The sequence below is a fragment of the Xyrauchen texanus genome, chromosome 48 (genome assembly GCF_025860055.1).
Source record: "Xyrauchen texanus isolate HMW12.3.18 chromosome 48, RBS_HiC_50CHRs, whole genome shotgun sequence".
Lineage (NCBI taxonomy): Eukaryota > Metazoa > Chordata > Actinopteri > Cypriniformes > Catostomidae > Xyrauchen > Xyrauchen texanus.
In genome coordinates, this window is record NC_068323.1 from 19612054 (window position 1) to 19625736 (window position 13683).

The 13683-nt window shown below is 41.3% G+C and overlaps 1 protein-coding gene across 1 annotated transcript in view; it reads right to left on the reverse strand.

Annotated features, from left to right (window-relative positions):
* LOC127639679 (semaphorin-3D-like) overlaps window positions 1-13683 on the reverse strand; it is a 96855-nt gene that overhangs the window by 15437 nt on the left and 67735 nt on the right. The window contains exons 8-12 of the mRNA XM_052121826.1: window positions 13109-13251; window positions 10330-10444; window positions 10115-10184; window positions 9355-9499; window positions 2265-2487 (exon numbers count right to left, since the gene is read on the reverse strand). Of these exons, the coding sequence (XP_051977786.1) occupies window positions 2265-2487; window positions 9355-9499; window positions 10115-10184; window positions 10330-10444; window positions 13109-13251 (696 nt within the window). The remainder of the gene's footprint in view (window positions 1-2264; window positions 2488-9354; window positions 9500-10114; window positions 10185-10329; window positions 10445-13108; window positions 13252-13683) is intronic.

Genomic DNA, 13683 nt, shown 5'->3' on the forward strand with positions numbered 1-13683 from the left:
AATCCACACGACACCAGTGGATGAATACATATCTTCTGAAGCAATGTGATAGGTGTGGGTCAGAAACAGATCAATATGTAAGTCATTTTCTATTGCAAATATACACTTTCACTTTTACTTCTACATTCTGGCATGGAAGTGACATTCACTTTCACATTCAACCACCTACTGGTTAGGGCTCATCAAAGGTGGACATTTAACCACTGGACTGTATGGATGGATTACTTTTATGCAGCCAATGGGCCCATTTACACTTGGTCACTTCATGCGTTTTTACTGATTGGATTGCTATCTGATTGAAAAATCACATTCCATTTAAACTTGGCCAAATCAATGTGTCTCCGCCAAACGGATATGAATCCGATCTTGAATTCAGGCACTTTTTAATGTTTCTGTTTGTGTGTGCGATGTATTTTTAGGTAAGATGCATCATGCACGTCAGCTGCGCTAATTGCCAGTGTTTCGTTTCAGTTTCTTCAGTGATCTGCATCAAATAAATGAAGAAAAAAAGTCCTGTCTTTCCTACAGCATTCATCAGTGTCTTAATGTGTTGTTATTTATTGTGCAATGCAAGAATTGTGCAAATACTTGGTAGCAGCTGTTATATTTCACATTTTCCATATGCTGATGTAACACTGTTTGGGTGGAATAAAAGTTAAAAGTGCGTCTTGAATATCCAGCATTTACACAACCAGTTTTGTCGAGTCAAATACTTGGCCCCCATTCACTTGCATGGTCTCACTCTGTATAGACCTACAGAGATGAGATATTCTTCTAAAAATCTACATGTGCGTTCTGCAGAAGAAAGAATGTCATACACATCAGGGATGGCATGAGAGTGAGTAAATGATGAAAGAATTTTCATTTTTGGGTGAACTATCCCTTTAACAAATAAAAATACAACTCGCTTTTTTCACCATTTCACCCGGAATCTGGTCGACAACATTTCCAGCCTCAGCCACTAGGGGCAGTGTTTTCAAAATCTAATTTCGGTGTGCACGGAACAATTTGAGCTCAAATCTATCTATCTATCTATCTATCTATCTATCTATCTATCTATCTCTCTCTCTCTCTCTCTCTCTCACTCACTCACTCACTCACTCACTCACTCACTCACTCACTCACTCACTCTCTCTCTCTCTCTCTCTCTCTCTCTCTCTCTCTCTCTGTCCGTCCGTCCATCTGTCCATCTTGAACATACTTGTCATGTAGTGTGAACTGTATTTACTATGATCTAGCAGATATTTGAAAAAATAAAAACACACAAAACTACACTGAACAATCCTCTTGTTAAGATGCGTAGAGAAACAAAATGGCAGCAATATTGTGTCACCATGACATTATTCCTAAACTCACACAGCTTATCAAGTGATTATAACCTTTCTATTTTTATATTAACTCTAAAAATGAACCATACACATCAGTTTATCACCTTTAAGCATGCCCCATAATACACAGTTACTTAGTTACCATGGTGAGTGGGCACCTGCATTTGGCTTCTACACAGCGTGTGGATTTATTCATCACCCCACGGGCTTACAGCTGTTACACTATACAAATGCAAGTATGCTCTCTGTACACACAGGTTAAGTGTATTTGCCTTGAACAGAGTATCTATTTACCCAAAATGATTCACTTAGATGTGGCAGAGTTCACGGCACACACAGAAAAAAAAACGAGATCCTCGGAATGTCAGGTTAATCCTAGGCAACAGGACCAGTAACCAGCGTGGGAACACAGGTCGATAATAGAGTTTACTCATTCCTAATTAACAATGTATCCTTGTATTCACTGAGCATGATTTAAGAACATAGCTCAATGTTATATAATATTCCAAGAATGTGATAGTGGTAGTGATGGAAGTTAATTTCTGTCCCCTACTGGATACAAGCATGACTGAAAGGGGAAAACTGAATGGGAAACATGGATATCTCTAAAACTGTTGGTCAAGATTATGACTAATTAACATATTTAAACTCAACAATCAATTCTGAAAATATTGGTGTTATTAATTGTGCTTCTTTAGCTCAGATTCTGCAAAAAACAAGATTTTTTCTAGATGCTCTAGCTAATGCACATTAAGTAAACTGACAGCCGATGTCTCCATCAAAAATGTGATTGGCTCTTTCAACTATAAGGTGGGACTTTCATTACCAGAGCCACCATTTTCAACATTGTAATGTCTCTCATTCATAAGTTACCAGTGATCCATCAACACTATACCTGTCTTTGATATATCTCTTGGGTCCTGCTCTCAAACCTACCTGTGCCTATGTGCAAGACATCATAATGCCCATCTTCTGCATCAACTCTGTCAACCACCAGCTTCTTCAGCTTGTAGGGGGCGTTGATGCAGGTGAAAATCGGGCGTCTATGAATGGGCAACACTGGCTCCCACATCAGCTGATAGGACCTCATGAAACTCACAACCTCATCGGGGAAATCACGGGTGGACTTGTGCAGAGGGTCGTAGGTCTCACTAGGACACTAAAGGGACATGATAGGACAGAAAGTTTGAGGAAGTTTTGGTCATGTGTAAAGCTTGACACATACATTTTGAGAGCGTGATGAATTTGTTGCTGTTTTGATGCAACAGTCCCAGGGTGAGGTTAAAATAAAACATAGTTTAAAGCATTTGTGCACATGTGGATTTTGGCCACTGCATCATAACTCTTCTTCATGTTTAAAGGTTGAAGCTGTAAGGAGGACCTTCACACAGGAAGCTAGACAAAGCGCAAGAAAAGTTATTATTGGAGTTTTCATTTCTTTACACAGTTGATTTTATAAACATTCAGTCAGCTAAATATTCCTATCCCGCCCCCAGATTCATTGGTTCCCTTTACAAAAAGCTTCACTTTGATGCTGCGCTTTTGCTAAGCGCTACGGGGAACAACTCTAGCTATGAACCGAGCTGAAATAGTGTGTGTAACACGTCAATGAACATTGACTGGAATTTATAGCCTCGGTTGATGTAATCATTAGATGCACCTGTGGCCAGGCTATAAATGGATACGTCACCAGGTGTCGTCAGAAACTCTTTTTTCAGAGCGATTCTGTTTCTGTGTGTTTCACAAACCCTGTCAAAACTTTCTTTCCTCTGTTAGAAGTTAGAATCAGTTAGGCAGTGGGCAGTGAACGTTGTTCTTTTGTTCTCTTTTTTCTTCTCTCTTCTGTTTAGAAAATATTATATATATATATATATATTTCTAAAAAAAAAAAAAGAAAGAAAAAAAGAGAGAATGACTGAAAGCCGCAAACGGTGCGTGTTCCCCTCTTCTTGCTCTATAGTTGAAGAGGACACACATCAGTTTTTGCTCTGTTTGTTTGGGGGTAAGAGCTCGCTGCTCTCGCGTTGCAGCAGGGCGGGTTCGAGCACTGCGATTTGCTTTAACAGGCAGAGTGCTTCGTGCTCGCCTCAGCTTGCTTCCGGAGTCAGCACTCACGAAAAAAAAAATATATAAAGATCGTTTCGTGGGGCTCTTGCATGGATTTGGCTGAGGAGCAAGAGGCGGGTTGATCCCTTTCTCTCACTCTCTCCCCAAACCCAGCTGGTCCTTCACATGATCTCGGCGCGTTCCGGCGCTTCTTCGGATCATGAGGAGGATCGCGATTCTCTTCCGCCTCCGAGCTTTCCGTCCGCGATAAAAAAATCTCACGGAGGAATTGCTCGATGTTGTTACTCAAGCGGTTGCCAGATTGGACTGGCACGCTGAAAAGAGACACCAAACCCTCCAAATTAAGGGATAGATTTTATCTTCCAGTCTAAGGAAGGGAACGCCTCATGAGTCCCTTCCCTTCTTTGATAACCTCCATGAAGAGCTTTTTCGCTCATGGAGGAACCCCTAAAAAAAATAAAATAATTGAAAATAAATAAATAAAATATATATATATTTTCTTCCCGTGTTCACATACCCTTGACGTCATTATATTTGACCATCGTGGGTGCTGAGGCACGGGGGTATTCAGTGATGCCGCCGGTCGAAGAGACGCTTGCGGGCTATCTCTCGCCGGGCTCAGCATCGTCACTTAAGAAGCCCTCTCTCCCCTCAAAGCCTTGTAGGACAACCTCCACTTTAGTGGGAAGGGCTTATCAAGCAGCAGGTCAGGCTGGTGCTGCTCTGCACACCATGCTGTTTTACAGGCGTACCAGAATGACCTCCCGGATGACCTGAGTGTGGGTTCTGCGCTTGATGAGCAAGCCTCAGACCCGCCTCAGTCCTGTCTGAACGGAGGCTCAAAAGCAAAGTGTGGCGAGTCGTGCTCCTCCTCCCAGGGATTGGGGACAGTCTCGCCTCCCTCGCCAGCCCCCAAAGCAAGACCTCAGGGCTATCATTTCTAGTAAGAGAAAACCCTGATGGTCTTGCGCCTAGATTAGGGGTAGCTCCCTCGGGACGGGCGCGTGCTTCACTTCACCCCTCCGGTACCCCCTCGAAGCCCCTCCATTCCGCCACCTCTTGGTGTTTCGGGTTGCAGAGGCTTCCGTCAAAATTGGGTGTTTTTAGCTGTTCCTGCATTTTATTCAGGGCCTGAAACACCCGACAACCCCTCAACAGGAAGTGTTCAAATATAATACCCATCTCAGAGATCCTGGCAGCGTGGAAACTTCTGCCGGATATATTCTTTTCTGTGGGTCTTATAAGGGCGTCAGGATTTAATTCACTCGCCGCTTTTCCGTGTTTCAACGGCGTGTTCTCACTACCGTAAACCGGATTTCTTTTTTTGTAAAAACAAAACAACTCAATCTCCTGGTTAACGGGGCCATGGTATGTGTTCCCCTTCCAGAGAGGGAGTTAGGTTATTACACTAAATACTTCCCGTTTCCCATGGAGGGTGAGGGGTGGCGTCTGGCTTAGATCTTAAAGCTGGAACTACCCGTGGGTGTTCAAGTCCAAGATGATGCCTGTCAAGACGGTCGTGTCTCAAGCCCTACAACTCGTTTGGCTGGTCACCATCAATCTTATGATGCACTTCTATACTTCATTTAGAAGTTCTGCCACAACATGGAAAGTTCCTGAGGTTCACTTCCGGGGGCGAAGTCTTCCAGGGTCAGGTTCTTTCACTCAGCCTAGCCCTTTTTACCTTCACAATGCATGATGTAGCGCTGGCTCCTTGCGACTCCGGGGCATCTGCATTCTGAATTATGTAGACTACTGGCTGATCCTAGCGCAGTTCCAGGAACTGGCAGTTCAGCACAGGGACATCGTCTTAGCTCATCTGTTTCTCTGGGGTTGAGGCTCAACGCCAGGAAAAGCGTCCTCTCTCCCACTCAGAACACTGTCTATCAAATTGTGGAATCTTTCATGTTTGGCCCCTAAGGGTACCAACTGAAGGACACAGGGCTCTCTCCTGAGGTTATCGAGACCTTTTTAAATGCCGGGCTTTTTCCACTTGGAACAAGTTTGGGTGAGATCTTAGGGCAGAAGAGGACCTCTTCACCTCTATGAATAGCGCAATGTCTCCTCTACTTCTCCCTGAAATCACCCAGCCCCTTGGGTCTGGGCGTTAAGACACATACATGACCCAGAATGCGTCTGTATGCATTTCTTTCCCGGTTTCTCTGCTCCGGGAGTCTTGGCGATGTTCACCAGCAAGGGTCTTGCCTCCTATTAATGGTGCTGCGCTGGCCGAACAGGATATGTTTCTCGGAGCTAATTCCTCTCCTCGACGGCTCGCCTTGGGCGATTCTGAACAGGGAGGACCTTCTCATCCTTGGCCCGAATTGTGAAACCTTTCATGTCTGGCCCCTAAGGGTACAAATGAGGTTCACAGGGTTTTCTCTTGAGATTATCGAGACCATTTCAAGTGATAGGGCTCCCTCCACTTGGAACTGATCTGGGTAGATTTTACAGGGCAGAAGAGGACCTCTTCGCCTCTGTTGATAGCGCAATGTCTCCTCTACTTCTCCCCGAGTCGCCCAGTCCCCCCCCCCCTCAGGAGGGGCTGAACGTAGTAACGCATATGCGCCTGCATGCGTTTCCTTCTACTAAAGTTCTTATTACAGAACCAGCTAACTGTCAGTTTGCTTCAGTTCTGGATTTTCTGTAGAAAGAACTGTCAGCGGGCACTTGCCTCGCCACTGCCAGGTTCTATGTGGCCACTGCGGTTTGCCACGGCTTGGTGGGTGGGGTGCCCTCAAAGTGGCATCCTCATTATTGCCCGGGCCTACGAGGCGCGCAGTCAAGCTTCGCCAGTAGGTTTCAGGGCGCACTCTACCAGAGGGCTCTCCTCCTCTAAAACCTTGGCTAGAGGTCTCCCTCTGCAGCAAGTTTGTGATGCGGCAGGTTGTCCTTTCCGCTCACATTCATCAGTTTTTATGACAAGTTTGTGTTGCGATAGGGTTATCTTCGCACACATTCATCAAACTTTATGGGTTAGATGCTTTGCTACTCCGGGCTCTTATGCCCTTGAGTCAACATCTCAGCTCATGCCTGAACAAGTTTGTGATGCTGCAGGCTGGTCCTCTCCGCTCACATTCATCAGTTTTTATGAAAAGTTTGTGTTGCGATAGGGTTATCTTCGCACACACTCATCGAACTTTATGGGTTAGATGCTTTGCTACTCCGGGCTCTTATGCCCTTGAGTTGACATCTCAGCTCATGCCTGAACAAGTTTGTGATGCGGCAGGCTGGTCCTCTCCGCTCACATTCATCAGTTTTTATGACAAGTTTGTGTTGCGATAGGGTTCTCTTTGCACACATTCATCGAACTTTATGGGCTAGATGCTTTGCTACTCCGGACTCTTATGTCCTTGAGTCGACATCTCAGCCCATGCCTAAACAAGTTTGTGATGCGGCAGGCTGGTCCTCTCCGCACACATTCATCAAAATTGAATGGTTTAGATGTTTATGCTACTCCGGGCTCTTATGCCCTTGAGTCGACATCAAGCTCATGTCTGAGACCTCTCGCATTTTTGTGAGTACACTGCACAACCATAGGGGTCCGGACAGCCCCAAGTGCGGCGGCGTGGGTATTGTGTTCCCCGTAGCGCTTAGCAAAAGCGCAGCATCAAAGTGAAGCTTTTTGTAAAGGGAACGTCTCGGGTTACATGTGTAACCCTTGTTCCCTGAAAAAAGCGAGCGAGATGCTGCGCTTTTTGCCGCACTGGGGCGTCCCAGGACTGCTCTTCAAAAGAAGTATCTGGCGACACCTGGTGACGTATCCATTTATAGCCTGGCCACAGGTGCATCTAATGATTACATCAACCGAGGCTATAAATTCCAGTCAATGTTCATTGACGTGTTACACACACTATTTCAGCTCGGTTCACAGCTAGAGTTGTTCCCCGTAGCGCTTAGCAAAAGCGCAGCATCTCGTTCCGCTTTTTTCAGGGAACAAGGGTTACACATGTAACCCGAGACGATTCGTCCATCATTTTAAAACTGACCGCTGCACTGCAAGTCAGAAGTGTAAATACTTTTTAACTTGAAACAGCATATTAAAAACATGGGCTAAGGCAGGGGTGGACTGGCCATCGGGAGAACTGGGACTTTTCCCGAAGGGCTGCCTGCGAAGAATAGGCCGTGATAAGATGAAATGGGCCGCCGTGTTATAATAATAAAAATGACCTTTCATGACACTCAAGGTCACCTTGCAAACAGAACACAAAAAAGTTATCCTTGAAAGCATCAACAATAACAACATTAAGCAAAAAATACTATGATATACAATAAAATATTGGAAGATACAAAGTATGAACTTTTTTATGCACAGTCATAAAAAAGCCTTGTTTAAAAAGGTGAGTTTTAAGACAAGATTTAAAAGAATGAAGAATTTCACTGTTACAAATGTCCAGAGGAAGGGAATTCCATAAGTGAGGGGCAGTATAACTAATGGCTCTAGACCCTGTAGTGTTCAGACGAATATGCGGTATAACAAGAAGAGTTGATGAGGAAGATCTGAGGGTACGAGTAGGTGTATAGATATGAAAAAGATCAGAGAGGTATGAGGGAGTAAGATTATTTAAGGCCTTGTATGTAAGAAGCAAGATTTTGAAATCAATTCAGTACGTAACCGGAAGCCAATGCTAGAGATGAGTGTCGTCAGCATAGAAGTGAAAATGTATTCCATGTTTCCTAAATATATGACCAAGGGGCAGTAAATAAATAATAAATAGAAGCGGGCCCAATACTGAGCCTTGTGGAACGCCAGTGATGAATTGTGATGATTTAGATCAAAATATTTTGAGTTGTATGAACTGAGTGTGACCAAATACATACGATCGAAATCAAGACAGGGGGTTGCCTGTAATTCCAACAGAGACAAGCCTATCTAAGAGGATGTTATGTGAGATCATATCAAGGCCGCACTCAGATCAAGAAGAAGGAGTATAGACACCTGACCAGAATCCGCAGCCAACAGCAGATCATTAGTCATTTTGACAAAAGTTATGCAGAACAGACCACAAAACGGCACAGCGAAAACAAATATTGGGCCAGTTTCTATGTAAAATCCCGGCCTGATTTCTCTTCCCAGTCCACCCCTGCACTAAGGGTACAAGACACAAAAAAAGAAAAGAAAAAATGTCTAGCGCATGTGAATATAGTGTAATTCCAACAATTAAAAAATTGCACATGCGTAAAACAAGAATGTGTCTTGTGTGAACACCCCCAAAGCTTTCTGAATAAAATCAAAACAAGATCCAGTTTCACTAATACATGTACAACATGATAAAGTAGGTTAATTTAGTTTTAGTGCGATTGTAATTGGCCCATATGAGCTTTAACTAAGCACAGAGTCAAACCCCATAATTTAAAAAGGTTTTGCTGTCATTTAGGACTCTAAACTCTGTGGTGGTAAGCTCTGGAACTAATGGTGCAGACCTTACAGGCCTGATAATTGACATTGACAACACTAAAAGCCTTCAATTTAGCCACTTCACAAAACACCTTGACACGTGACCTCCAGAGTGCTTGTCAACATTTTACAGCCCCCTTGAGGCAGTGCAGCTAGTAGCATGAGGAGCGACTGTCAGCATGATTTCAATTCTGTTCCACCAGTTCAGAACTGACCGATTTGAGAGGAGAGGGGAAGATTTTTAGCAACTACATTTCTTGTTAAGCGTCAAGTCCTCAACCCATATAAAGATTTTTTTTCGATACTGGTGTGTAATGTTTAATACACTTAAATTTTGGTTAAACTATTCCTTTTCACATTTATATAAAGTAATTTTTGTACGTTCAGGCACTATACACCTAATGTTCCTATCTGTTATCACTTCCATTGAACTGCTTATAAAAACCTCAGTCCCTCAACACAGAGCACAAAGACAATGTATTTCCCTCCTTAATAGTTTGGGTGGAAATCTTAATTTCCACCCAACCAGACATACATAATTCCTCCCTGTTGAGAACTCACCGTTCCCGGCCGTGGATAAGGGATCCTCCCCTTGTACTCCATCCAGCGATAATCGGGCCCCTCTTTATGTGCAAAGGGCCCATTGAAGGCGGCTCGGATGGAGGCCATGGAGTAAACGCACACAGCCGAACCTCTGAAGACGGAGCTATGGAAAAGAGAGATGTTATGAAAGTGTATTAGTCTACTGAAGGGTTAGAATAACAGAGTTCCTCAAGCTTGGTGACCTTTGACCCTCCTGTATGGCCTCAGGCTATCCATTCCTCGGGTGGGAGAACCGAGACAGATTGTTCTACATAGATCAGGCGGGCTGGAGACCGTCCTCTGACCAGACTGTTGATTTTAGGGGCATTTTGATACTGATTTCAGTCCATGGGATAAATTGAGATAATCCGATTTTAGTTGTTGGAACAAACAAAAGTGGTCTGAACCTGGAATGGTGAGTTAATTGGAATGAGTGTGACAGATTGGCAAATTTGGATGGAGCCATTGATAAAGTTGAAATTTGGAGGTAAACAAATAACTTAGAATGGAAAGTGGTTTCAAAATGTCACTAATGTGAAAGGAATAGTTCACCCAAGAAATGAAATATTTGTAATTTACTGACACAAATGTTGTTATAAACCCATATGAATCAGCATAAATTAATGATATAAGGGTGAGTAATTGACAGACTTATACTTTTTGGGTGGGCAAACTATTCCTTTAAGAGGATTATTAATTGATGACTGGAATACAGAGACTTTCCACATAATGTTCCTACCCAGAAATGGAAAAGACACCATAGATGACTGGATTCTGTGGATCTTTGGTCTCCAAGAGAAAGATATCCTCTAAAATAAAAAAAATTAATAAATGTGGAGGTCATTCAAACAAACATGCTTACAATAACTGATCCATCTTCAAATGTACTTTAACTGATCGGACACCATATAGTAATATGGGTGATTGGTGTGTGATTAGCATGTGTGAACTTACGCAGTTCATCAAAGTGCGTGTCCATGCCTCCAGTCCCTGGTACCGAACATACCAGTCTGGCCTTCAGGAAGGTACTCCAGCGATTAATCAAGCTTCTCTTTCCTCCAATGTCATTCTGATAAACACACCAAGAACATAATAGCGATTCTAGGATATCATTGTACCTCTCAATTAACCAAATCTGTTTAATCATTAATAATATAATATAATATAATATAATATAATATAATATAATATAATATAATATGTAATTTCTGCAACATTAGCGCCATCAAAAGTGATTGCAAAAATAAAAAGTTATTGCAGTTTTCAAAACTGCTTTCTGAATACACCCCCATCTGCCATTGGTCAATCAAAGAGATAGTCCCATCCCCAACTCACGCCATTGGTTGAGTAACATTGTTGCGGTGGGTCGCTGAAAACAAAACAAGCAATTTTCAAAGTGCTTACAGTTTTCAAGAAAACTAACCAATGAATGGCTAACATATAGTTGTCTGCATATTAAGCCGGGATAGGAGAAAGTATTTTAACACAGAAAAAGTTACATACTTCAGCTTTAGGGCACTATTTTAAGAGTGCTAGTGTTAAGCGCAGCACTACGCCTTAGGTCATAAGTGCAAAGTCAATGGGCATGGTCATGATGCTTTGGTATTTCCGTGTAAGCATGCGCTAAGTCTAGGTACAATGTGCTAGGTCAAGTGTCATTTCATTCTGAGGTTCTTCTCAGGTTATTGCACCATCAGCATCCAATTATATAGTCAATTACTTGTCAAGCACCAATGATATAAACAAAAACAGCACATTCAAAATGAGTTAGTAGTTTGCAATGAATTAGAATAATAGAAATATGGACACCTCCTTTTATATGCTTAGAAATCATTAGTCTCATCAGGATTTGGACGTACTCTCCTTTCAATTATAGGGAATGTAAGTATTATCAATAATTTTCATCTACTGAAACACAAAACATGGCTAGTAGTAAAAGTGATTGTATCGGCACACACTTAACTTTCGGCTGTCGGTTTTGAACAATTAAATACATTTATTGAAACACAAAAAAAATTAACAAAAACTATTTCTAAATTCAAATTACACAAAAAGAAAAACTATATATAATCAAAATTATGAAGTGGTCAAAAAAATCATATATCAAATCTAAATTTTACACTCTCCAGCTTCTTCCATCCGCCCCATTTGCAGTGACTTAAAAATCACTCTAATGGCTCACATACAACATATTTGCTTACGCGAATTCGACCGAATAGTAACGCTAACCTGTGAGCATTCCCCCTTCTCTTCCGGAAAAGGACAGGAGGAGGGGCTTCTACACAACTTATCTTTCTGCCATCAACCATGGCCGATATCACAATGATTGCTGCTCTGTATCTGTTGTGGATGTCCCAGGTACGTTGACATTGTGTCATACAATTCCGGGTGCCCACACACCGCTACAACCATTTTCTCATCCATTTTTCCTGAGTTCTTCTGCTACTATGTCAGTACGTCAGTGACATCTGGAGAATGCTGATAGGCTTTCGTGACAACGTGTCATGCAGAAAATGCTACATTCGTGTTTTCACTTCATGCCTTTCGCTTAATTCGCTCAGCCCGCTGCAAATTCGCATCTATTCGCATCTTTACATTGACTTTATATGTAATTGCGCCATGCGAAACGCATTATATGTGAATGCACCATAAGACAACAGGTGTAAATATACCAATACAAATTAGATTATAAAAATTATTGTAAATTTAAACATAATAATTATTGAAGAAAAAAACGACCTATAGATCGTTTAACACAAATCTCATAATGTTTTGTTTCATAAAATGCTACAACTCTGATCATCAGGTATATCATTTGATATTCCACTATATTTTCAGAGTTTGGACATGAAATTTATAACCATCTCCAAACTGCAAATACTGAGTTCAAACTTTGCACTGAAAACAAACCTACTTTTCAAACATCTTAGTGAAATGACCTATTTCTCAGGAAAATAGCAAATTGCTCTGTGCACCACTTCATTAACATAAAATACACCCACAGTTTGTGCGCATACACCCACAGATAGTGCAAAGACTCTTATCCACACCTAGCAGCGCTTTGCGCAGGCACGAAAACTGGACTTAGAATTAGTGCTCTCACGAATATGAGATAAGACGTAGTACACGGTCGTTGCACGTAGCGCTGCGCTTTGCACACTGATGAAAATAAAGCCCTTCATCATCTATTAATATTATTAGTAGTGTATCTATTATTATATTGTATTATATTATTATTAATATATTCACATAAATTAACAACTTGTACTTCTTTTGTCTTTTAGGTGTTTTGAAACAGAATTTGTATTAAATAATTGTAAATAAAAATATTTAAAATTAAATTAAAACATTTTATATTTAAATTATTATTATTACTAGTTTATCTATTTTTATAATTATATTATATACAATTATAATTGTGTACATAAAATATTATATTTTCAAAATATAACATCTAAATATATTTTAAGAATATTCCGGTATAAAAGACTGTACTTTGTTTTGGAAGATCAGATGAAAGGAAATTTGCTAGCTAAGCTTTTTCTCTTCTCTTCTCAAACAAACACTTCATTCATCCATTATAAGATACATGATGCTACTAATACTGTGCAAAAGATGATACCGAGACATACACAAACATTCATTAATGCTTACAAAAGACACATTGATTCTGGACATGAAACAACAGTCTTCCAAGTTTTTGGTTCATTACAGCGCAGGACTTGGCACTCACCTTGCAGACACGGGCCACTCGACTGTAAACTCGCTTCTCCAGCTGGTTGGACTCCACGGCGGTCTCTTTAAAGAAGAAGTAGACCTTGTCATCGTCCAAGCTGTGCGTGTCAGGGATGGAATATGATCCTACAAATTCTGGCTCTGATAAAGGAAAGTGACATTAAGGTTAGAAGAAGACACAAAATCCAATTATCCAGCTCCAGTCACTCTAAAATAGTGGTTTCCAAACTATTCAGACCACGCATATACAGTATATGCAATTACAGAACAAATATTTTCTTGACAAAAATGTACTTTTCCATGAAGGGTCAATATTACACCCTTGAATTTCATAGACATTCTAACCATTAAAATGGCTTTTTTATATCAACATTAAAACAACATTTAATCAATTATTCAAAATAAGTTAACTAATAACCTAATTCCAGAGGCATTTTTGCCCCACCTTTTGAATTTCAGGGGCAATTTTGACACTTTTGGTGGTACTTTTGCCACCAGGCACCCCAGTTTGGGAACCACTACCCTAAAACAAATCCATGCTGTTGTTCACACACAATGAAAAAAATGAAACAC